This window comes from Cnephaeus nilssonii, assembly GCF_951640355.1.
Source record: "Cnephaeus nilssonii genome assembly, chromosome: 11".
Taxonomy (NCBI): domain Eukaryota; kingdom Metazoa; phylum Chordata; class Mammalia; order Chiroptera; family Vespertilionidae; genus Cnephaeus; species Cnephaeus nilssonii.
In genome coordinates, this window is record NC_137082.1 from 84,629,973 (window position 1) to 84,655,111 (window position 25,139).

At 38.3% G+C, this 25,139-nt stretch overlaps 1 protein-coding gene across 2 annotated transcripts in view; it reads left to right on the forward strand.

The window, feature by feature from the left end:
- Positions 1 to 25,139, forward strand: part of ME2 (malic enzyme 2) — a 53,595-nt gene that overhangs the window by 21,734 nt on the left and 6,722 nt on the right. For both annotated transcript variants that reach the window (XM_079783963.1, XM_079783962.1), the window contains 12 exons: positions 3,640 to 3,773; positions 5,616 to 5,765; positions 8,042 to 8,117; positions 9,253 to 9,414; positions 9,732 to 9,835; positions 12,420 to 12,529; positions 12,629 to 12,726; positions 13,015 to 13,128; positions 17,632 to 17,746; positions 19,197 to 19,339; positions 21,711 to 21,813; positions 24,380 to 24,450. In XM_079783963.1, the coding sequence (XP_079640089.1) occupies positions 3,640 to 3,773; positions 5,616 to 5,765; positions 8,042 to 8,117; positions 9,253 to 9,414; positions 9,732 to 9,835; positions 12,420 to 12,529; positions 12,629 to 12,726; positions 13,015 to 13,128; positions 17,632 to 17,746; positions 19,197 to 19,339; positions 21,711 to 21,813; positions 24,380 to 24,450 (1,380 nt within the window). The remainder of the gene's footprint in view (positions 1 to 3,639; positions 3,774 to 5,615; positions 5,766 to 8,041; positions 8,118 to 9,252; positions 9,415 to 9,731; positions 9,836 to 12,419; positions 12,530 to 12,628; positions 12,727 to 13,014; positions 13,129 to 17,631; positions 17,747 to 19,196; positions 19,340 to 21,710; positions 21,814 to 24,379; positions 24,451 to 25,139) is intronic.

Consider the following 25,139-nt stretch of genomic DNA (forward strand, 5'->3'; position numbering starts at 1 on the left):
CCCAGTACACATTAAGCAGCCCTCCCCTACTTCCCCCTTCCCTCCTTAGCCCTGGTAACCACTACTTATTTTCTGTTTGTATGAATTTGAATATGAAATTTTTAATATTTTTTTAGAAGTCCTTCTACTTTAAAGGATTGGACATCATTATGGTGCAGACTAGATGCTAATTTGAGCTCTGCCATTTACTAGCCAGGAAACTTAGGAAAGTCATTTAAACCTCTCTAAGTTTCAGTTTTCTCACCTAAATAATGTAGTAATAATAGCATTTTGAAACATTTAAAGGGCTGTACAAGTGTACGGTTGGATTTCTCCTCTCCCCGTGCTCATTTGACTCACCTTCCTATTTTTAATTTTTTTTAATTGAGCTCTGCATCTTTTCCTCTGGGAAGTTTTCACTTCCTAATTTGTTTCTGGAGCTTTGGTTTTATGGTTCTCAGTTTTGAGGATTTTTGTTTCTTTTAATTTCCTGAGCTAGTTCTTTGAGAAAAACTAAATATTTATTGTGATTCTTACTTTTACACAAATAATGTTATGACAAATAAAAAAAGGAAAATCATATTTCTACCACGCTAACATATCATCTTTTTTTATTTTGCCATGATCCTCTTAAAGTTACTTTTAAAACTGTAGTATGCAGTTTTGCAGGCCATTTTCCAGCACTTTGAACATGTCAGGCACTGCCTTATGGCTGTCATGGTTTCTGGTAAGAAACTAGCTTGTATGATGCATATAAGCCTAACCAATGGACACAGACACCAGGGGGATGAGGGCGTGAGTGTGTGTGTGTGGGGGGGGGGGGGAAGGATGGTAATGGGCGGATAAGGACACATGTATTACCTTAATCCAGGCGTCCTCAAACTATGGCCCGAGGGCCACATGAGGTGTTTTTTTACTTCAAAATAAGATATGTGCAGTGTGCATAGGAATTTGTTCATAGTTTTTTTTTTTAACTATAGTCCGGCCCTCCAACGGTCTGAGGGACAGTGAACTGGCCCCCTGTTTAAAAAGTTTGAGGACCCCTGCCTTAATCAATAAAGAAAGGGAAAAAAAGAAACTAGCTGTTTCTCTTCCTGGGGATTCCCTGTATGCCTACTGAGTCTTTCCTGCTTTCAGTTTTCTCTTTTTGTGTTTGTCTTTTGACAGTTTGATGTGTGTAGGTGTAGATCTCTGAATTTTTGAGATGTTGAGCTTCTTGGATATGTGGGTTAATGTTTCTGATCAAATTTGAAACGTTTTTAGCCCATTATTTCTTAGATATTCTTTTTCTCCCCTGGCTTTCTGGGACTCGTGTTTTTCAAATGTTGGCACTCTTGATGGTATCCCGGTCTCTGAGGCTCTGTTCATATTTAATCATTATGTGTGTATGTTTTTTCTCAGACTGGATAATCTCAGTTGATCTGTCTTAAAATTTGTTGATTCTTTCATCTGTTAGACTCTAGCCCCTCTAGTGAATTAAAAAATATGTATTTTATTGATGTCAGAGAGGAAGGGAGAGGGAGAGAGAAATAAAAACCGATCAATATGAGAGAGAATCATTGATCGGCTGCCTCCTGCATGCCCCCTACTGGGGATTGAGCCGAAGCCTGGGCATGTGCCCTGACTGGGGATCTAACCATGACCACCTGGTTCAGATGCTCAACCACTGAGCCATACCGGCCGGGCCCTCAAGTGAATTTTTAAATTTCAGTTATTGTACTTTCAACTCCAGAATTTGTTTAGTTCCTTTTTTATATTTTCTGTCTCTTTACTGACATTCTCAATAAGTCTTCCATTATTTGCCAAGTGGCTCTGTGTAACATGTTGGGGCATTGGCTTCAGGACTCAGCCAAGGTGTTTACAACTCTGTCTCAGCCCTCACTTTCTGCGTACGCAGAGCCTCAAGGTTAGCCAGAGGTGGAGTTTCGAGCCTTCTTGAGTCTTTCCTGGGCATGAAAACAGTTCATGCACATGCCTGCTAGATGCTCAGGAATAAGTCCAAGGTTTTCAAAGCTCCTCCATAGGCATCGAGCTCCTCAGCTTGCCCTTTTTTTACTTTTTGGTTAGTCTGTTGTTTGCCTCATCTGTTTACTCCCAACTTAGGGAGTTGCCATGTTATATAATTGCCTCTTATTGTTTTTAACAAGCTCTTCTGAGGAAAAGGCTATTCACACTGGATGAGCTCCAAATCAAGTCAAATAAAGGCAGTCTTGCAAAAGGTTTCTTCCAGGGAACCACCTGACAGGTCAAAGAATGACAGAGCCCTGGAGTTTTAGAAAAATCTAACCCCTTCCATCCTCCAGTGGCTGCCAGGCTCTGGTTTTCAAAGTGATTATTACACAGTGATTGCTATTTTCTTTTTTTTTTTAAGGTTATTACTTTTAAAAATATATGTTTTATTGATTTTTAGAGAGAGAGGAAGGGAGAGAGATAGAAACATCGATGAGAAACATCATTGATCGGCTGCCTCCTGCACGCCCCCTACTGGGGATGGAGCCTGCAACCAGGGCATGTGCCCTGACTAGGAGTCCTACTGGTGACCTCTTGTTCCTGGGTCAGTGCTTAACCATTGAGCCACACTGGCCAGGCAGTGATTGCTATTTTCGAGGCTGCTGTGGAGTTGGTGAGGAGAGAGTGAATAAGGCAAGTTAAAAAGGCACGAAGCTTGCTAGTCTTGATGAAATTCAGCAGTTTTTCTTGAATAAATGCTCGCTATAGTTAAAGTCTTTGGTTTATTTCCAGAAATCTGAGGAAGTTTATTCTGATCAGTTGTCCAGTGTTCTTATTGCTTTTTATGGAGGAAATGACTTTTGGAAGTCCTTTCTCTGGCATTTTCACTGGCATCACTTTTGATTCAAAGAATTTAACCCATAGCTAAATACCAGAAATTGCAAAAGTTTTCTTAGGACATAGGTTAATTTTTTCTTAAGTATCATTTCTTCCTTCCTCCTTCTACTCAGCCTCACTCCTTTCTAGTTGGGGTAGCCTGTCTTACCAGCTTGTTTTATGTTCTTTCAAACCATATTTTGTTGATTTCATTTCTAATGTATGATGCATCTGTGTATATGTACTTTATGGGGGTTTTCTAAATAATGCAGTTTACAGTAAGTGTGTTTTGATGTGCAACTTGCCTTTTTTTTTCTCTCTCTTAACTGCGTGTCTGGGAGATCTTTCTATGACACACACAGATATACATTTAAGTGTGATGGTATTTCATGATATTGAAATACTATGGGTTCCCTAACTGTTCCATAATTGATGGTGTTTTAATTTATAATAGACAAAAGAGCTTGAAATAGTGCTAGAACAAATCTCTTTGTATATGCCTCTTTATGTGTGAATATTTATCTAGCATGGCTGTCTAGAGTAGAATTGCATTATTGTCGAGTATGTGTATTTAAAATGTTAAGATTACTTTAAAATTGTCTTCCCCAAAGCCTAAATAAGTTTACATTTCCAGCATGTATGTGAGAGTAACTGTTTTATCACACCCTCTCCAATACTAGATATGACCAATCTTACACATTTTTGACAGTCTGGGCAAAAATATCTCACTGATTTTAAAATATATATATGTTTAAATTACATTTTCTGGGACATCACTACTGCTACCCCAGTAAGTAATAATTTTTAATCTTTTTTTACTCCTTTTTTTTTTAGGGAATGGCATTTACATTACGAGAACGACAAATGCTTGGTCTTCAAGGACTTCTACCTCCCAAAATAGAGACACAAGATATTCAAGCCTTGCGATTCCATAGAAATGTGAAAAAATTAAGTTGCCCTTTGGAAAAGTAAGAATTGCTTAGATGTTTAGTTTTTATTGATGTTATGATGAGGAAAATTGGGAGTATTGTGGTTATGGCATGAGAAACATACAGTCTCATAATGAAGCTTGTGTTGTAGTCCATTCCTGTTATTTTTATAATGATAATGTATTTTTCATTGCAGTGAATGCTTCACTTGTTTTCCCTATTGTAAAATTTAGGGAGAAGGGGGTCCTACTATATGGTGACAGGAGATCTGATTTTGGGTGGTGGGCACACGGTGCATTATACAGATCTTGTAACATAGAAACCCACACCTGAAACCTGTATATTCATGTTAACCAATGTCACCCCAATAAATTTAATAAAAAATAAATAACCCCCAATGAAATATCCTTTTAAAGAGTCGCAGAAATCAGTTTTTTATGCTCAAAATCACAGAGCATTTCAGGTTTGAATGGAATATTAGAAGCAAAGCTATCATCTAATTTTCATCCATTCTATTCAATAACTTTTATTGATCATCTACTTTGTGTGTGCCACTATACTGGCCACTGAGGATATAAAGTGGGTAATATTCAATCCAGGACACTTTAGGGAATGAAAAAGAGGAGTAACTGAACCTGGCCGAGGCAAACTGAAATGTATGTCCTCTACAATAATGCACAACCCTTCCTTCTAGGAGCTCATCAGTAGATGGTTGTGTTTATGTCTGAACCACGCCAGACGGGCAACATTTCTGCTTTTTATTTCATATTCAGTCATTATAGCTCAATTGTTAGTTTTCTTCCCTGTGTTGAGAAGAAATCTCCTTCCCTTTAATATCTACCTATTGGTATTATTTCTGCCCATGGTAACTATATAGAAAATATTACTCCTCTTCTTTTTTTTTCTTTCTTTGCCTTGTCTGCAAGGAACTCAAATTATAAGAGAAAGTTTATTTAGAAAGTCACAGAGGTAAAAAAAAAAAAAATTTAAAAAAAAAAAAGGTGAGCCAGCTGGGCTGAATGGGCTCAGAAAGGAGTTACAGAGACAAAAAAATGGGCCCTAGGAAAAGGAAAGGCAGAGAGAATATACCTGTGGGAAGAAGAGGAGAGTGGTGGGTGTGCTCCAAAGAGAGAGAGAGCTTGCCCTGGGGAAAGAAGAGGGTGGGGAAAGGCATGGGCTTGCTCAAGAGAGAGAAAGAGCACGTTTATTATTCCTCTTCTAAATGGAATCTGTCCTCCCTGTTTATTCACTGAAAATTAGCACATCAGTTATATTCCACATACTTGGCTAGTGCCTGGAATTGTGGAAGTTTATAAAGTGATAGTCCCTAACTCATTATCTCATATAGCCTGGAGGGAAGACAGAAAGTGGAGTGAGAGTTACAGAAAAGGAGTAGGTTGTTTTGGGACCTAAAAACAGGAAACCTAATGTGACTATATGTGTCATGGGGATTGGGAACGGGCAGAAAAGGAACCGAGAGAGCCTTCCACCCTGAGCTGCTTTCGGAGAGCATGAGTATAGGACTGGGCATGAGTATAGGGTGTTCCAGGCAAAGGGGGCCTCGTAAGTAGCAACTCCCAGGTCAGAGCTGTGATGCATTGAGTAGCTGCAGTAAATCCATTATGAAGATAAGGGTGAGAAGTATTGGAGGTCTTGAGAACTATTTTAGGAGCTTAAACCTACTTAACCATTTTTGGAGCTTAAGCCTATTTAATTTTTGTTCATTTTTACTCCTGGGTGTTAAATAATGATAATTTACGGATTTGCTTTCGGGGAGGGAATTGGTCCTCAATTTTAGATGGCTACATTTACCTTTCAGAGGACAAAACTTGGAATGTATTACTGGCTTATGTAGATATTATTTACTCTGCTTAATTTCAGATACATCTATATAATGGGAATACAAGAAAGAAATGAGAAGTTGTTTTATAGAATACTGCAAGATGATATCGAAAACCTGTTGCCAATTGTATATACACCAACAGTTGGTCTTGCCTGCTCCCAATATGGACACATCTTTAGGAGACCTAAGTAAGGCTTATTTTTAAAAATATATTTGAAAATGATTAGTATGTAGGAGAAATATCACTCCATGACACTTACTACATTTCTGTTTTATTTGTTGCAGTCTTATCTCAACCACATTTCTCACCTCACAAAAGCTTAATTTGGACAAAAAGGGATTAATAAAAACCCAACACATTCGTTTCTTCCATTTTTGTAGAAATAGTATCATTCTTTCTAAACTTTCTTTAAATTATTATTGTTGGAGGAACTGTGCTTTGTTGTACCAAAAGGAAAGGTACTCTTTTTTTTTTTTTTTTTTCATAGTAGCAGATTCTCCAGAATTATCATTAATGTTTTTGACAATCTGGCCAAATTAAAAGATTGATTCTCATTTTTTTATCAGTTTTCATTTCTGTCATTTGTTGTTTTTATGGACGTTTATAAAGTTTTAATTTCACATAGTTCCAGCAAGCTCCAGTTATTTTAAATGGAAAAAGACTGGAATGGGTATTGACTCAGGTCTTTGAATAAGTGACCTTATCCCTCTGAATCTGTTTTCTCATCATAAAATAGTGATGCCTGTACCTACCAGAGAGCAGCTGGGAAGGTCAGATGAGGAAACTGGTGTGACTGCCAGCTGTTTGTAAACTTCTAAGCATTATATAAATGCTATTTTTACTTAATTTGAGTTTTCTTGTCTTGTTCTTCTGATCTATTATTTTCCTCAATCCTTGTATGTCTCCCATGTCTTACGCCAACTCTTCTCCTTTTAATTCCCAAGAGTCTGAAGAAAAAGAGAAAGGTCTGGAAGTCTGAATTTAACGAATATCATGGGTGGTGGTGGTCAGGTATTACTGGAAGACTCTGAGACCACTGTTCTATGTGCTGCCATCAGTGTGTCTGAAACATTCCTGTGATGGTATCCAGCTGTTCAGCTCTTTGACAGTTTCTTTTTCATGTAGAACAGTGGTTCTCAATGCAGATTAAAGAGCAAAGGGGAACATAAAAAATACTGATTCCTGGGCCCCCCTGGCGGAGATCCTGATTCATTTAGTCTAGAGTTGGACCCAAGTGTTGGCGTTTCATAAAAGCTCCTGGTGTGATTCTAATGTGCGCCAGAGATGAGAACTGGCGTGAAACATAAGGAGCATGGCTTCTGGATGAGGGCGGATACTGTGTCATTTTTGTAGTGTACTGCTGCAGTGGCTTTTTGTTTGCTTTTTACATAGAGGATGGTCAGTAAATCTGATCTAAACTCCACGCCAGTTAAATCAGAATTCATGGGGGCATTTTTAAAAAGCTCATCAAATGATTCTATTATGCAGTTATGGTTGAGAAACTGTTGAACTAAACTGATTTGAGCTAGGATAGTAAAGCCAAAAGTAAGATACCAATGAGAAAGTTAGTTATAAGAATCAGTTTAAAGGCACTTGAAACGTGTTGGACCTCATCTCTGCCTGCCCTATTTTCTAGAACCTGTGTTTTGGTTTTGGTTTCTTTCCCTCCCCTCCCCTTCCCTTCCCTCTTCTTCTTTTTTTTTTTTTTTTAATATATCTTTATTGATTTCAGAGAGAAAAGGAGAGGGAAAGAGATAGAAACATCAATGATGAGAAAGAATCATTGATTGGCTGCCTCCTGCACGTCCCCCAATGGAGATCAAGTCCGAAATCCAGGCATGTGCCCTCGACCGGAATCGAACCCGGGACCCTTCAGTCCGCGGGCTGATGCTCTATCCACTGAGCCAAACCAGCCAGGGCATGCTCTCTTCCTTTTTTGAAGTCTGGATTCATTATCTCAGTTGGATAGCAGTATACTGTGTGTTTACTAGTAAAATAACTTCACTTTTTCCTAATGCCTCAAGGATAATGTCTTTTATATGAAACCACTGTACTTCTCTTCCTTCCTGTTCCTTCACATTTCAATTTTTTTCAGTTCAGTGAGTTTTAGCAGTAGTATATTATGCTCTTCTCCATTGGTGGTTTATTTTTATATTGCTTTTTACTGGAGGTATATTGGGTTTATTTGAAAATGATACGTGGATGTATTTCTTCTTGTGTAAAATGATCACATAATTTAATAATAATCTTTGTGGCAACTACTATGTGAGCAATGTAATTACAGTTTGAAGTAGTTGAAAATGTTTGAAAATAAACCAGTGTGATTTAGCTAAATCTGCTTGGAAATTATACTGTGTCTTGATGTTTTATTAAAATACCTAAATATTCCAGTTATGAACAAAGACTTAGAAAAAAAAACAAAAAACTGTTGTGAAATGCAAAGGTGTTTTTGTTCTGTTGCAGGGGATTATTTATTTCAATCTCAGACAGAGGTCATGTTAGATCAATTGTGGATAACTGGCCAGAAAATCATGTTAAGGTACTAATAGCACAACCTTCCTTTTCACAATGCTATTTCTTTCCTTGTAACTTACCTCTAAATTTCCAAGAACAGTTTTTCATTGTTGCTCTGATTTATTTTGCACTTATATACATGCAGATTTAGTGCTCTGAGGAGATCATGATAGCAATAGCTACAAAATGGGTAACTGGTATAAACTTTGACTTTGGGAAAGAAATTGGAGCTAGTACACAAGGTGAGCTTGCTCACTGTCGATACCACTGGTGTCTCCTGCCTTCTCTTTATTTCTTTTCTATTTCAATTAGTATTAATGTTCCTATTTTATTTAATATTAACCAAGTAATCATACCAAATTATTAAAATAATATAAAACTTTTATTTGGTGGGTAGTGGGGAGGATTCATTATGTCTTTTTTCTTCTAAATCTAAGATAGATTTAGATCTTTAAGCAAATATAAAACTCTTAAAGTTTCAAATTTAGCAAATGTATTGGTCAATCTGTCTGCCTTTCATAAAATAATAAAACCTAATGACTTAGATCTTCTGTTAGGTTTTAGTATTTACTACATGCAGTAATCTTACTTGCTTTTATTACCTTTTCCTCACCAAAATAATATTTGATGAATAATCATTAGTTCTAATGATCTAAAGAAAATTTGGTCAGATCATTAAATTCACTATATTATCTTAAAATCTTGTGGGTAGGTATATTTTTTATTCTAGATCTTTTTCTCTTTCATCATTGCTAAGATTTTTCTTGTTTGGCCTAGATTATTTCGTTGGAGTAGCATGTTTATTTCTAAACTCTAATTTTTCTGTTATGGTTAATCTCTTTATCAGAAATTTGTTCTCTTTCCCTGTTTAGTCTTTGTGAGGCATTTAGTTGATCCTCCCGTCAGAAGCATTATGTTCCTAAACCAAAGATAGGAAGTCAAATCTAGTTAGTGCTCTTTTTGACGTCTACATTCTAGAAATACTAGAATTTTAAATATGCTTGGTTGGTTTACTTTGGAAGATAGTCAAGAAGCAATTTAATTTTTAAAGTGAGTTTAAAAATATCAAGAAAATCTTTTTAAAATGTTTTTCTTTAATGTCCCCCCCTTTTTTTTAACCACTTTTAATTAATTATTATAATTCTTTTTTTGTAATTAAGGCTGTTGTGGTGACTGATGGCGAGAGAATTCTGGGTCTTGGCGATCTGGGCGTCTATGGAATGGGAATTCCAGTAGGAAAACTTTGCTTGTATACAGCTTGTGCAGGGATACGGCCTGACAAGTGCCTGCCTGTGTGCATTGATGTAGGAACTGATAATCCAGTGAGTAAAACCATTTCCCCCGTCCGACCCTCCTTCCATATTAAAAAATATTTTTTATTACATTCCTCTTTTGAAGATAATAGAAGAAGGGAAATTCTTTGACTAGATGTTAGTCTTTGTCTCAAACTCCGCTTTTAATATTTATACAAATAATAGTAAATTAGCCTATTAAAAGTGTCTTGAAGTAGGGCAGGGCAGTAAGGTTTAAAAAAAACTATACTAATAATTTATTTTGCAATTATTGTTTTAAAAAATATGTTTAATATTTTTAATATGTAACAAAATAATTTTATTTTTACATTTGGTCTATTTTATAGGCACTGTTAAAAGATCCATTTTACATGGGCTTATATCAGAAACGAGATCGATCACAACGTTATGATGATCTGATTGATGAGTTTATGAAGGCCATTACTGACAGGTATTTTTTAAGTTTGAGTATATAATAGCATCTTTAATTAAAGAAAAAAGAAATCAGTTTTGTTTTGTTCACCTCATAAAGATAGGTAGGAGATTAAATTTTGAGAACTTTGGTTCTTTCCTGCTGATCAGATGTGCTGATACATGGTGATAACCTACCCACTCTGCCTTGCTTTCCCTGAGTTGTCCAATATATTTTTTTGTTGTTGTTAATCCTCACTTGAGAATATGTTCCCATTAATTTTTAGAGAGTGGAAGAGAGGGAAGGAGGGGAAAACAGATGGGGGAGAGAGAAACATCGGTGTGAGAGAGAGACACACACACACGGCCCCAAGTGGGGCCTGGGATTGAACCTACAATCCAGGTATGACCCCTTGACTGGGGATCGAACCCGTGACCCTTCATGGTGAAGGGCAGTACTCTAACCACTGAGCAACATCGGCCAAGGCAAGTCTGACATCTTGAGGGAAGTCTGCACTCACTGCTCCTATCAGAACCTCACTGTCGAGTTCTTTCAGCCCTTGGCATCACGCTCCTTTCCCCATTCTGGTGAAACTCCTGTGCCGCTTTCATGTTTTAAATTCCCTGACCATTTGGTCCTCTCTGTCCACCTGTCTGCAGCATCTCACCAGGTTTTGCAATCCTCGAAATTCCCTCGTCCCTTGACTACCAAGATTTTCCTAACTTGGTCTTTCAACCACCTTTTTCTCTCTTTAGTTATCTTCATTGGTTCTTGCTCGTTTTTATTACATGTGAATGAGTACATGGTAAGCTATAAACTTTATGCATGTGACTCCTCCCCCCATGAAAACCCATCTATGCAGTCCCACCTCCCTCTGAGGCCTGTATTTCTAACACCTGGAATTCTCCATCCAGACATTCTGTTGCTCTTTCATATTCGTGTCCAAAACAACTCCTTCCCATTCCAAACTGCTTATTATCTTCTATGTATTCAGCCTCTATTAATGGCAGTAACCTTCACCCTATTGCCAAACCTTTAAACTTGGTGTTATCTTTGACTCTTCTCCTTCTCCAGTCCTCAAATCCAGTTGGTGGTACCACTCAGATGCCTCAGAAATAGATCTCCTCTCCCATTGCTACAGTCTTTCTGCAGATTCTCATCTCTCTTCCGGGTTTTTCTAAACCATTTTCCAATTTCTCTCCTTTCCAGCTCTTCTCCACATTACCACCAGATTAAATTTTTTTAAAACATGTACTTCATTATGTCATTCTTTTGCTTGAAATCTCTAATTGGTTTTCTATTGACATAGGGTAAAGTCTAAACTCTTTACTTTTATGACAGAGTCCAAACTCTTTACATTTATGACCTAGCCCTACCCTGCCTTTTAAATTACTGGTACATAGAAGAAATTTAAAAATTAAAAAATTTTCAGTCAAAGTTGACACATCTAAAAAAAACTAAACTTTTCATTATCTTAGAAATTGCCATCTCCCCTACTTTTCTATCTTAGACAGTCAAATGATCCAGGTTGCCTTGGCATTTTAACAAACTTCCCTCCTTAATTCCCAGTTGGCCTCATCATCAAGTTCTGTTAGTTTATTCTAATGTCTCATAATCGTCCTTTTTACTTCCTATGGCTTCTGCTTCCGATCTTTTGGTCCTCATGCTAGAGCAGCCTCCTCGCTGCTTCTCCTGGCTTTCTCATTTCTCCCCACACCACTCTGTGCTGCACATTAATGGCAGGTGCATCATTCCTAAAGGGAGTTGTACATGAATTCTCTCCTTCTCTAAATCCTTCACTGATTCTGCACCAGATACAGAATGAAGTCCCCATTCCCTAATTGCCATGCAAGATCCTCCTTTATCTGGCCCAACTCACCTTAACCAATTTCTCCCTTATCTTTTCATATAAAACCAGACTGTTGAAAATTTAGAGTCACCAAAATATATCTTGCTTTTCTTCCTACCTTTTGACTTTCTGTTCTTCTTTAGTCACACCTCCTTTTTAAACCTTCCCTTATTATCCCATCTCACCAAGATGATTGACATCTTTTTCTGAATGCTCATGAACTCATGCTATATTAGCCTCCTAATCTTGAGTGCTTCAATTATACATAATTTAAAATAATAGTTGTTTAAAAAATAGCAGACATTGTGCTAAAACTTTACATTTGTTATTTCATTTAATCTTCTCGATTATTTTCTAACCTTTTATGTATATACTTCCTGTGTTGCTATTTAACTGTTAATGTAATGAGTATACATAGCTAATATTATACATTTGAGATTCAGAAACAAAATCTCTCTTTTTTTAAGAAGTTATTTGTTGCATTTATGTGCTGGGCACCCTTATAGGCACTTGGAAATAGTTTATGCAGATTGATATCCCATAGGCTCACCCTGGTACTACGTTCATTTTAAGCACCCTGTAAATTTTTTTTAAATCTATGAGAAATAGATTTCTACATTTTGAGTCTAGTCTTTCACAGACTTTGAAAATGGCCATATGGCCTTAAATGAACTAACATCATATTTTGTAATGCTATTATAAGGAAGATTAGACAGGAAAACTGTTTAGTAGTGGCTTTTCAACACAACCATTATGTGTTTTGCTGTTTTTTAGGTATGGACGGAACACACTTATTCAGTTTGAAGACTTTGGAAATCATAATGCATTCAGGTTCTTGAGAAAATATCGAGAAAAATACTGTACCTTCAATGATGATATTCAAGGTAAAGCAAAAAGAGAACTTTGGGATTTTAATTTCTATTTCTTAAATCCTTTTTATATGACCACTTTTTTATTTTTAAGCATCTTTATTTTTCTTGTAGGGACAGCTTCAGTAGCTCTCGCAGGTCTTCTTGCAGCACAAAAAGTTGTTGGTAAATCACTCTCAGAACACAAAATCTTATTTCTTGGAGCAGGAGAGGTAAGTTTCTGTAAGCTATTTTGAATTTAAAACCAACACTCATCTTTAGATTTGGAAAATGGGGCATAATGAGCTTATAATTTTGAGATAGATGAGATCTTTGTAATTCAAAATTTCTGTTGTAAAGTAGGTAATTTAAAATATGCTTAGAGAATATCACAAAGAATCAGCTTGTGTGTGATTTGTAAGGGAAGAATAAACCAAATACTCCTCATAACAAAACATTATAATTCAAGCATTGCATCATATTCTCGTGTTTACTTTTTGAATTTTTGTTCTGTTTGACAGGCTGCTCTTGGAATTGCAAATCTTATAGTTATGGCTATGGTAGAAAGTGGCCTCCCAGAAGAAGAGGCACAAAAGAAAATTTGGATGTTTGACAAGTTTGGTTTATTATTTAAGGTAAGGTATTTAAAACTTGGAGAAGCAAACAATGTTGTTATAATGATATTTTTAGTTTGATTTTTAAAACATTATCAATTTTTTAAAATTTATATCTCACTCAACTATCCAAATTGTACTAATTGGGGATCTTACAGTATGTTCTCAACAGAAATCCTCCAGTCTAAAACTTTTGTCTTTTATAAAGACTCTTGCTTCGTATTCAGATCATAGTGTCTGTGTTGGCATCAGACTTACTCCTTCCTCGATTTCCAGACTCTTAAGAGATCAAATAATCATGCAAATAATACTGTACTTGACCCTTCTAAGACTAGGTTTTTAATTGGAACTCAGACTATTCTAATTAAATTGTTAGCAGGACATCTGATATTTGAACAAAATTCGTTAACCCTTTGGTGGTCATAATCCTCTTAGCAAACTAATAGAAATATATGGACCCTCTCCCCAGAAAAAGGCACTTTTTTTTTTTTACTACTTAAAAAAAGTAATTTTTAATTGTTTTTAGGGGGGAGGCATCAATTTGTTGTTCCACTTATTAATGCATTCATTGGTTATTTCTTGTATGTACCCTGACTGGGGATCCAACCTGCACATAATCTTGGTATGTCAGGATGATGCTCTAACCACCTGGCTATTCAGCCAGGGCAAGGCATATATATTCTTAAGGCCAATTCATGGATAATGAAGAGCTTCTATCTGAGATTGATTTAGTGTCCTTTGACATGCCTGCCTTCCTAGCGTTGATTGTCATTTTATTAGCTTAAGAAATGCCTTATGGCTTATATCTGTAACACATTGAAATGTAGGTAAACTATATCATAATTGAACCTATCCCTACACAGTATTGTACTTTTGCCTTGTATAATGATATAGCAGTTATTTGTCATTTACATCTTTGGAGCAAACTTATCTCAATGTACTTTGCTCCAATTCTGTAATCTTTTCTTCTTAACTAGTACCAATATTCTATTAGTACATTTTATCAAAAGATAAAATGAAAAAGTGTGTGAGTAAAAAATCTTGAGTGGTTTAATTATACATAATAAAATAATAGTTGTTTAAAAATATACCAGACATTGTGCTAAAACTTTACATTTATTATTTTATTTAATCTCAAAAACCATATGAAGCCCAGCCTATATGGCTCAGTGGTTGAGCATTGACCTATGAACCAGGAGGTCACGGTTAGATTCCTGGTCAGGGCACCTGCCCGGTTGCGGCTCAATCCCCAGTGGGGGCTGTGGATTGATGATTCTCTCTCATCATTGATGTTTCTATCTCTCCCTTTCTCTTCCTCTCTGAAATGAGTAAAACTGTATATTTAAAAACAAAACAACAAAAAAAACCACTTCCCTAGCCAGTTTGGCTCAGTGGCTAGAGCGTTGGCCCACGGACTGAAGGATCCCGGGTTTGTTTCCAGTGAAGGGCATGTACCTTGGTTGCAAGCTCGATCCCTGGCCTTTTTCAGGGTGCGTGTGGGTGGCAACATTGATGTTTCTCCCTGTCTCTCCCCCTCCTTTCTAGTCTCTTTAGAAATCAATGGAAAAATATCCTCCAGTGAGAATTAACAAAAGAAAACAAACCTGTGGAACTTTACAAATGAGGAAACTGAGGGTTAGAAAGGTCAGATGACTTTTTCAAGGACATCAGCTTATAAGTGATGGAATTAGGATTCGTACCCAAGTAGCCTATGAAGCCTGTGCTCTTAACCATTCAACTAAGTTCCCTCTCAAGTAAACTGTAACTGCTATGTTAGCTTGTATATAAGATGCAAGGATTATAAGACATACTTCTGGAAAGCTATTGGGAGGATATGTAGTTTTACTGGTACACAGTAGATGGATGTTTCTTTTTGTGATGTTGGTTTTCACAAATGTGATTATCATATTTGTAACTAGTGGCCCATGTAGAAAAGAAATTAAATTAGAAGAAATATTTTAATATTGCTATTCGTCCTTTCTCTATAATAGAAGTGTCAACCAAATTCACAATTGACAATGACAGGTCAAAACACAGGAGTGCGATTGGCACCAGCGAGAGCTTTATATGTATTGCACATTCGCAAATCAACTTAGCCATATATATATATATATAGAATAAACTTGCTTAATTAGACCTGCTTTCCGATTTAGCTAAACTTTTTCCAGCCCAGTGAAGCACCCCAACTTCTCTTTCAGGTAATTGTCAGCAACACAGCAGTAAATGTCAACACAAAGCAGATTATTATTGTAGATCACGCAGGGAGGACAAAGGGTAAAATATTTAACTGCAGCAGTGTTTGATTATATTCTGCACAGTAAGAAAACCTGAAGTCATTTTTAAGGTCCACCATTTCTTTCTTCTTTTCAGTCAGGTCAAGTTTGTAAACTTTCTAAATCTCCATTTTCTGGCTAATGAAAATAGGATTCCACAAAGTCTCCTATCTACCTACTTCAGGACTTCTGTGAGGATCAAATGAGATGAGGCATGGGAAAATGCTTCACAGACATTTGGTTAAAGTGTGAAATGTTTGCACCTGGCTATAAAGCAAGTCATGTTCCTGGGCTGAAGAACTGCAAGGAGGCTAGTTGCTAGGGAGAAGAAGCTGGGTGTTGCTCCATGACGTCATTACCCAGGCAGACACTTGGCATATTAGCCTTTATATATAGATTAGAGGCCTGGTGCACAAAATTCGTGCACCAGGTGGGAGGTCCTTCAGCCCGGCCTGCACCCTCTCGCAGTCCGGGAGCCCAGCAATTGATCGCCCCGCAGAGGGAGGCCCCGCCCACCACCGCTGGCCGGGTAGCCTGGGCCTCCCTCTTTGGGGCAGTCACAGAGCCCACTGGCCAGTGGCCTGGGCCTCCCTCTGCGGGGCGATCGTGGGGCGATGGCGGGGCCCCCCAACCAATCACATCACACCCGCCTTGGCTACGGCAGTCAGTGCTGGGTCGCCACAACACCCACGACCCAGGAGGGACCGAGAGGTCAGCAGTTCAGCCCGCTCACCAGTCCCCGCCCACCCGAGCCTGCTGCGCGCGCAGCCTGGCATTTGGTCGACCATTCGGTCGTTTTGGACATTACGGACTCTGGCTCTTTATATATTAGGATGAGTCAGCTCTAGAATGCATATAGTATTGGTTAGCACAGTGAGAAGCCCCTCCTGTTCATCTGCAGGTTCAGAGTGTATTTTCCTTTTAGTCTGTTACGTCGCTTGCCCTAATGATTTTAGGCTTCCAGTCTCTCCTGGTGTCCCTAACGCTGCCCTCCTTGTTGAGACTGTCCTGTTGAACCACTGTAGTGGAGAGCTGTGTTTCTCCTGGAGACAGACACAGCATAGGAAGCCATTATTCTGAGGACCTCCACCTGGTGAGGCTGTGTCTCAGCCCTTTCGTTCACTTCCCAGCCAGCTGGCAGTGCTGTGCAGATATTCCCAGCCCTGCTGGTTTTTATCTGGGTTATTCTGGAGCTCTGATGGAAACATTTGCAGGGGATATCTTCTCTTTTGCCAAAGTCAAGGTACGGATTTCTCAGCCTGGCTAGATTTTCATCCATGTTTTGCCTGCTTTAAATCATTGAGAAACGTTTCATTGTTTTCATTTGTCACGGGTGCCTCTCCTGGCTTTGTGGCACTGCTAAGAATTTGACACTACTAAGGGTTTTAAGTGGGGACTTGGGGAGTAAAGCCTGTTTCTTCAGTCAGCCATCTTGAACCAGAAGTCTCTGTTCCTCTTGTTTCTGAAGTCTTGGGAGTCCAGGTACAATTCTGAAATTCTAAAAGCTCTGCATCCATTTAGTAACATCTGACTGACCTGAACTTCCCTGGTAACAAAACCAGAGAGGTCATTTGTAGTCTTCACCTTTTGTGCTTGGCATGACTTTTCTTTTTTAATCCTCACCCAAGGAGTGAGGATATTTTTTCCATTGACTTTTAGAGGGAGTAGAAGGAAGGGAGCTGGAGAAAGAGAGACAGAGAGCAAATCATCGATGTGAGAGACATGGATTGGTGTTCTGCCACACTGCCCTGACCAGGGGTGGGAATCGAACCTGCAACCCATGTATGTGCCCTTGACTGGGAATCGAACCTGCGAAACCACACAGGTCAGGGCGTGGTGTGACTTCATAAATTTTGTTCAGTTGTGGAGTACCCCTTGGGAGGCATTTGTAATATTTTATATATTGATTGCCATAATACATTTCTAAAATACGAAAAATTCTGAATTCCAAACTGCATCTAGCCCAGAAAAGGGATTGTCGGACTTGTACCATATTGAATTTAGGAGGACTTCACAAGTAAATGAGCTGTTAGAGGGATTACAGTTTCTGGTTATAAGGAGATTGGATTTATGTTTTATATTGGGGTTTATGGACACTGTGAAGATAGAATTAGAAGATTTGGGTTGAAGAGAAAAGTAAATGAAAATACATTCCTATTGTAGAAGCAATATGTGACTCATAATGATGTCTTTTCACTTAATCCTCAATAAGCATTTACCAAAAATACTGTATTTTTATGTAATAATTCAGGGGCGGAAAGCTAGAATAGACAGTCATCAGGAATCATTTGCGCACTCAGCCCCAGAGAGCATACCTGATACTTTTGAAGATGCAGTAAAGATACTTAAACCTTCAGCTATAATTGGTAAGTAAAGTTGTTGCAGATTATTCTCTTACTTAACTGTTTCTTGCCAGTCATAACTTACATGCAGGATTACTAAAAAAGAAATGGTAGATTTTACCTAGCTTTCTGCATATATGATGTTTTTCATTATAGCGCTTTTTAAAAACATATATTTTATTGATTTTTTTTACAGAGAGGAAGGGAGAGGGATAGAGAGCTAGAAACATCGATGAGAGAGAAACATCGACCAGCTGCCTCCTGCACATCCTCTACCGGGGATGTGCCCACAACCAAGGTACATGCCCTTGACCGGAATCAAACCTGGGACCTTTCAGTCCGCAGGCTGACGCTCTATCCACTGAGCCAAACCGGTTTCGGCAATAATAGCTTTTTGATTACAGTGTGTAATGAAAGTTCAGTTAATGTATATTGCTTGTATTTTTAAGTGTAGAAGCTGTGGGATTTTTCACACTTTATTTTTAGAGTTGGTATAACTGTTGGGCTCAAAACTTAAAAAGACCAAGGTCATTTGACACACTGTACCAAGAAAATCCTATGCAGAGTCCAAGATTTTCATTGGCAACAAAGCTGAAAGCATTTGGTACCTTTTGAGTCAGGCATTGCATAGCTGACATGCAACTATGACAACATGGCATTAAGTTCACAGCAGAAAATGTAACAGTCTTTAAAAGGGGAACTATTTTCTTTCCAATGTAGCTATAAGATTTTGAATCTATCATTTTCTTTTAATTGTATCTATTTCATGTACGAGCCCTATTGAATGCTAAATAGCCACAAACAGTAAGTGTCTATGGACAGGAAAATATGTCTTTTTAGCTTCTTCATTGATTAGAACTCATCAGTAAAATCATACAGTATGTCTTTTTGTGACTGGTTTATTTCACTTAGCATATTATCCTCAAGGTTCATACATGTTGTAGCAATTTTTAATTAGACATAATGATGGAGATAATCTTATACTCCCCCCCACACACACACAATTTACTATGTCTGGGGTGGACAATAAATATTTTAAGTGGAAACTTAGCATTTTATTGTTTTTCTTTTCAGATTTGAAATTGTATTCGTATAACATTATTTCAGCAATGCAAAATCCATCTTTGTAACAAGAGTTCACCTATGCTTTTGTTATGTTAAACCTGTTGTAGAAATGCTGTTTATAAGAATTTCTTTTAGCCCAGCCAGTGTGGCTTAGCAGTTGAGCATGGACCTATGAACCGGAGGTCACTCACTGTTCGATTCCCAGTCAGGCCATGTGCCCCGGTTGTCGGCTCAATCCCCAGTGTGGGGCAGGCAGGAGGCAGCTAATCAATGAATCTCTCTCATCATTGATGTTTCTATCTCTCCCTCTCCCTTCCTCTCTGAAATCAATAAAAATATATTTTAAAAAAAAGCATTGCTTTATTTTACCTGTAATGAAGTTGGCTGTTTTTCCCCTTATTTATTTCAGGAGTTGCAGGAGCTGGCCGGCTTTTCACTTCTGGTGTAATCAAAACCATGGCTGATATCAACGAAAGGCCTATAATCTTTGCATTAAGTAATCCTACAACAATGGCCGAGTGTACAGCTGAAGAAGCATATACACTTACAGAGGTATTAATCAATAATAATTTAATGAATTAGTTATGTCTTATTTTCCCTCTATTACCCTGTTGGTTACACGTTTTTGCATAATTTTTATGGTTACTCTGGAGATTACAACATACTTCCACGGATCATCAAATTCTGGTATTAATTATTGCTTGTAACAATTCTGGAAAGTAATTACCTCATAATTCTATTTTTTAATACCTTTATGCCTTTTGTGCTGTTTTACATTTTTTAAAATATATTTTTATTGATTTCAGAGAGGAAGGGAGAGGGAGAGAGAGATAAAAACATCATTGATGAGAGAGAATCATTGATCGGCTGACTCCTGCACGTACCCACGAGCCTGCAACCCGGCCATGTTGCCCTGACCGGAAATTGAACTATAACCTCCTGGTTCATAGGTCGATGCTCATCCATCAGCCAGATGAGATAAAACATGTTTCACAATATTTATAACTTTGAAACTGCTATATCTTTTTTAAAAATTATTTTTTAAAAGCATTGCATCATAGTTTAATTTTATGTGATTTCTTAGTGTTACATAAAATAATGACATATTTATGTATTTGCAGTCACCTCTTAAATTTTTAGTTCCTTTGTTTTCAGTGGAGAGATGTCTTAGCGTTACTCTAACACCCTTGACGTTTAGTGAGAAAGCAGCAGTTTCTTGTAGAACAGAGAATAGGTCAGCTTGGGCCTCAGAATGACAGTACTGTTACCATTAAGAACTGGCCACATTTAAGCAATAGGTAGAATATGACGGGGGAAGAACAGATGGTTTGGAGAAGATGAACTGCTGTAGAATCTCACCATTCTAGAGAACGTTCCCAAGATCTTTCTAAATCTCCAAATTTATTGGTATCATGTGAATATAACACATTCCCCATAAAGTACTATATTGTATAATCTGCTTTATGAAGCTATTAAAATTAATGGTGCCCCTGTAATTATTATTATACACACTAGAGGCCCAGTGCACGAAATCGCATTTTTTTAGTATCATGGCACATATAAACTAATTACTGAAAGTCTGCAGCATACCAAAAATATATTTTTTGCTGATCTGACAAAAATAATAAGTATAATTTTGATTCATTCACACTGGGCAGCTATTGTTGTGTTGTGGCTATTATCATTTTTTGCTCTTTGTCTTATTTTTTTGCCAGAGAAAGGTGGGGGTGGTGGTATTTGTTGGGGGGATTTTATATATAAAGGACTTCATTTTATAAATTAATGTTTAGATGCTCTTCAATTTCACAGGCATTTACTTGTCTTAGAAATACAGATTGTACCAATAACATTTGCTATATACTATTATAGAACACTAGAGGCTCGGTGCACAGGTGGGGTCCAGCTGGCCCGCTCTGATCAGGCCGATTGGGCTGGGCCTGCGGGGGGAGGGGTCATGGGAGGTTCGCCAGATGGCCCTGCCCCCCATAGGGAGATGGGGCAATCAGGGGTGGGCCAGCCAGGGGGAGGGGCCGTGGGCAGTTGGCCGGCCAGCCTGCCCCCCTGGTCGAAATCCTGGTTGAACTCCCAGTCAAGGGGAGAGTTTGCACACCAAACAAGTCAGTCCAAGACTAATGACATGGCAATCGGCTGCTAAAATATTTGCTGCTAGTATTAGTGGAGAGAATGGTACGCCTGCACATAAGGCACATAAGGGAAATGAATGCAACACGATTATAGTAATCAGTCATTAGCGAACGTTGTAGTTCGTTATTAATAATTATGTATTGTAAAAAAAAAAGTTACAAAATTTTTATTAAAATGTTTCTTACATACCGTTATATTGGCTGGGCCGCAAAAATATTTGTTGTGGGCCACGTGCCGTTTTGCCACAAGTTTGACATGCTTGTTTTAAAGAGTACTTGAAAATATCTAAGCCTTCGTTTTCTCGTTTTATTTTATCAGTGAAATCAAGATAATGATAACCTCTAAGGTTTTCATGCAGGCTAAGTTCACTGAGTTAACACAGAGAGCCCCTGGTACCGAGACAGCAGATGTACAGTAAATGGTAGCAGTTCAATTTTTGATGTTTTCCCCTTCATTCACAGATGTTTACATAAATCTTTAATATTTTGGGATGGTATTTATTGGCCCTCTACATGTTTAAATTTTTTTTTAAGGAAATGGAAGGTGTAAGGTTTTTGAAAAATTATTAATGGACATTTTTCAACTTTAGAATGTATGCATAAAACACACTTCATTCTAATAAAAATTAAGTGACAGGATTATGTTATATAGTAAATTATTTCTGCTTGCAAATAACATGTTGGTCTGCTTTGCTGTAGGATTTAATCTTGTTTGAGTTTGCCTCTATTTCCTAAGCCACAGGAAGTAACAAGGTCAAGGCCGTTTCGTTTCTTCCCAGGGAAGGTGTTTGTTTGCCAGCGGCAGTCCTTTCGAGCCGGTGAAGCTGAGTGATGGGCGAGTGTTCACGCCAGGCCAAGGCAACAATGCGTATATTTTTCCAGGTAAATGCCACCATTATTTACGTTTTAGAGTAATAATTAATGACACATAAATACTTCAGAAATTCTGTAGAATTTAAGATTAAAATGAACAATGGAATTTACAGGATTTTGGTATGAATGCACAGGGAAACTCAAGAAATTCAGCAGATCCAACTTGCTCTATTTCCTCTGAAAATGTGTTTATTCATACAGGGGTGGGCAAAAGTAGGCTTACAGTTGTAATACAGATAAATAATTCAACAATTACAGTTGTGAGTATGCGAAACATAGTTTATTCTTGTATTATTAATTATTTTATTATTTTCCATATAAGCAACTGTAAACCTGCTTTTGTCCCACCCATATAAGAAAACAGTCATTTTTGCCCCAAACATTTAAATAACTGCATTAAATGTAGATGGACCAGTTACTCTTCTTTAAAATTTTCTATATTTTCCAGAGGCTGGATTAAAATAAGGAAGCTATTAACCATCTGATCTTCCCGTCCTCCCCACTCTATTGGGGAAGTCTTTGAATAGTTTAAAACAAAACCTCTAGACTTTGAGACAAAAGACATAGTTGAGGACAGAGGTGTCAGAAAGTGGGATATTAAAAGCAAGATCATAGTGACAGTCAGAGTAGGCAGGCCCCATCCTTGGGTTTATAGCTGCCAATTATTTTTAGTTACGAACCCTTGCATATGAGAAACAGTCAAAGATTACTGCCTGGCTCGCATGGCTCAGTGGTTGAGCATCGACCTATGATCCCGGAGGTCATGGTTCCATTCCCAGTCAGGCACATGCCCGGGTTGTGGACTCCATCCCAGGCAGGGCATGCAGGAGGCAACCAGTCAGTGATTCTCATCATTGATGTTTCTATCTCTCTCCCCCTCTCCCTTCCTCTCTCTATGAAATCAATAAAATAGATATATATTTTAAAAGATTACTAGTCCTATTTGGGAAGAAGGAAAATTAAAAACTATCAATATCATTATGGAGACAAATGATTGCATCTCTGAAACAAGACTTATTTTTTTTAATTAAAAAACAAAAATAAGGTCTTCAAAATGAAAATTTTAGTAGCAGAAGGATTAGATGAAGAAGTTGAGGAAGTCACCTAGAAATAGAGCAAAGAACAGAGATAGAAATAGAGGAGAGGATTAGAGGAATAGTCCAGGAGGTACAAGAGCAGAAAATAGAAATTTTAGGAAGAGAGCACAGGAACACGGGTGGAAGGGCATTATCCAAAGCTTTATGAACATTTCCCCAAATGGAAAGACTCAGGTTTCCAGATACAAAGGGCCTGCCCACTGTGTGCCAAACACCTCAGTGAAAATGATGCACCTCACTGCATATCATGAAATTACAGAACATTAGCTACACACACAAAAATATCCTATATACTTCCAGAGAGGAAGTAAAAAGATAATCACTGAAATCACATTGGCACTGGATCATCACCAATAATGTGGGAAGGTTATTTCTAAACTACAATGCTAAACTCAAACTATCAAAGTGGAAAGTAGGAAAAGAAAAACAAAGAAAAAGAAAGAGATGGTTGAGGAATGTAAGAATTCAATGTAAGATTTCAAAAAATATACCTCCCATGCACTGTTTTTCAGAAAACTATAGGAGAATATATCCTATCAAAAAGAGGTAATAACAAAAAACTAGGAAGAAGTGGGATTTAGGAAATAAACTCAACTTAGAAGCAAAGAGAATCCCGATGATAGAGGGATTTTCCAGCATGACAACTCCATATCAAGTGGATTGCAGCCAGATCAGATTTATTCTAAAGGATGAAATTAGAGACTGCATGCGGTAGCTGAAATATTAGAAGAAAATTTAGACAAGTGAATGGATGTTTTGGCATGAAACTATTTCAAATTCCAAAAAAACACTAAAGTCAAGAAAAAAATATGATAGTAACTTGAGGGAAAACAAAGTTATGCAGAAGAGGAAAAGTAGTCATGATACAGTGTTAATGGATAGCTCAGCTGTGAATAGCATTTATGAAGTCATGGTAAACACTAAATGTTCATTCAATCAAAATGATGGGAAGAAGAGAAAAGGCTGGAAATGTGACAGAAAGCTAACTTATTTCCCACAGGAAGGAGTCAGTGATATTTAAAACTCAGAAGTCAGTCAGAACTATAAGCAAGCTGTTTAAGAGTGAGAGAAATGAATATTGAAACAATCAGCTAAAAGAATTGCAAGTAGTTGTCTCTATAGAGCAAGAAATGGAGGGTTAGAGGTCTGTGGAAATAGTGTTTTTTTGTAACAAGTGTCGATAAATTGTATGCATTTGTAATTTTGATAAATGTAAAAACAATATTGGGGAAAACTATTTGATATTTTCTAAAATATTTTTTCTAGTAAATAAGAATTATAGTGGTTAATAAAGATCATTGGATTGTAACTCTCAGATTTCTGTGTGTGTTTTTCTTGGCTGCTTGGGGTTTTTCTGGAGGTGGGTATTCAGAGGGGATGGCTTGCCATTCACTTGCTTTAAATCTGGGAATTTATTTGGCTCCTTTCACAATTTGAAAAGTAGCCTTACTAAATAAACTGTTTAAACTGTATTCTAGGAGTGGCTTTAGCTGTTATTCTCTGTCACACCCGGCATATTAGTGACCATGTTTTCCTAGAAGCTGCAAAGGTAATTATTTTTAACTAGAGGCTCAGTACATGAAATTCGTGCACGGGGGGTGGGGTGTCCCTCAGCCCAGCCTGCACCCTTTCCAATCTGGGACCCCTCGAGGGATGTCCTACCAGGATCGGGCCTAAACGGGCAGTCGGACATCCCTCTCACAATCCAGGACTGCTGGCTCCCAACTGCTCGCCTACCTACCTTCCTGATTGCCCCTAACCACTCCCCTGCCAGCCTGATTGATGCCTAACTGCTTCCCTGCCAGCCTGATTGCCCCTAACTGCCCTCCCCTGCCAACCTGGTCCCCCCTAACTGCCCTCCCCTGTAGGCCTGGTCCCCCCCAACTGCCCTCCCCTGCTGACCCAGTCACCCCTAACTGCCCTCACCTGCCAGCCTCATTGCCCCTAACTGCTCTCCCCTGCTGGTCTGGTCCCCCCCCCTCCAACTGTCCTCCCCTGCAGGCCTATTCCTCCCCCCCCCCCCCCCCGCCCAACTGCTCTCCCCTGCAGGCCCGGTCGCCCCCAACTTCCCTCCCCTGGAGGCCTGGTCACCCCCAACTTCCCTCCTGTAGGCTTGATCGACCCCAACTGCCCTCCCTTGCAGACCTGGTCCCCACCAACTGCTCTCCCCTGCAGGCCTGTGTCCCCCCCCCCCCCCCCAACTGCCCTTCCCTGCAGGCCCAGTCGCCCCCAACTTCC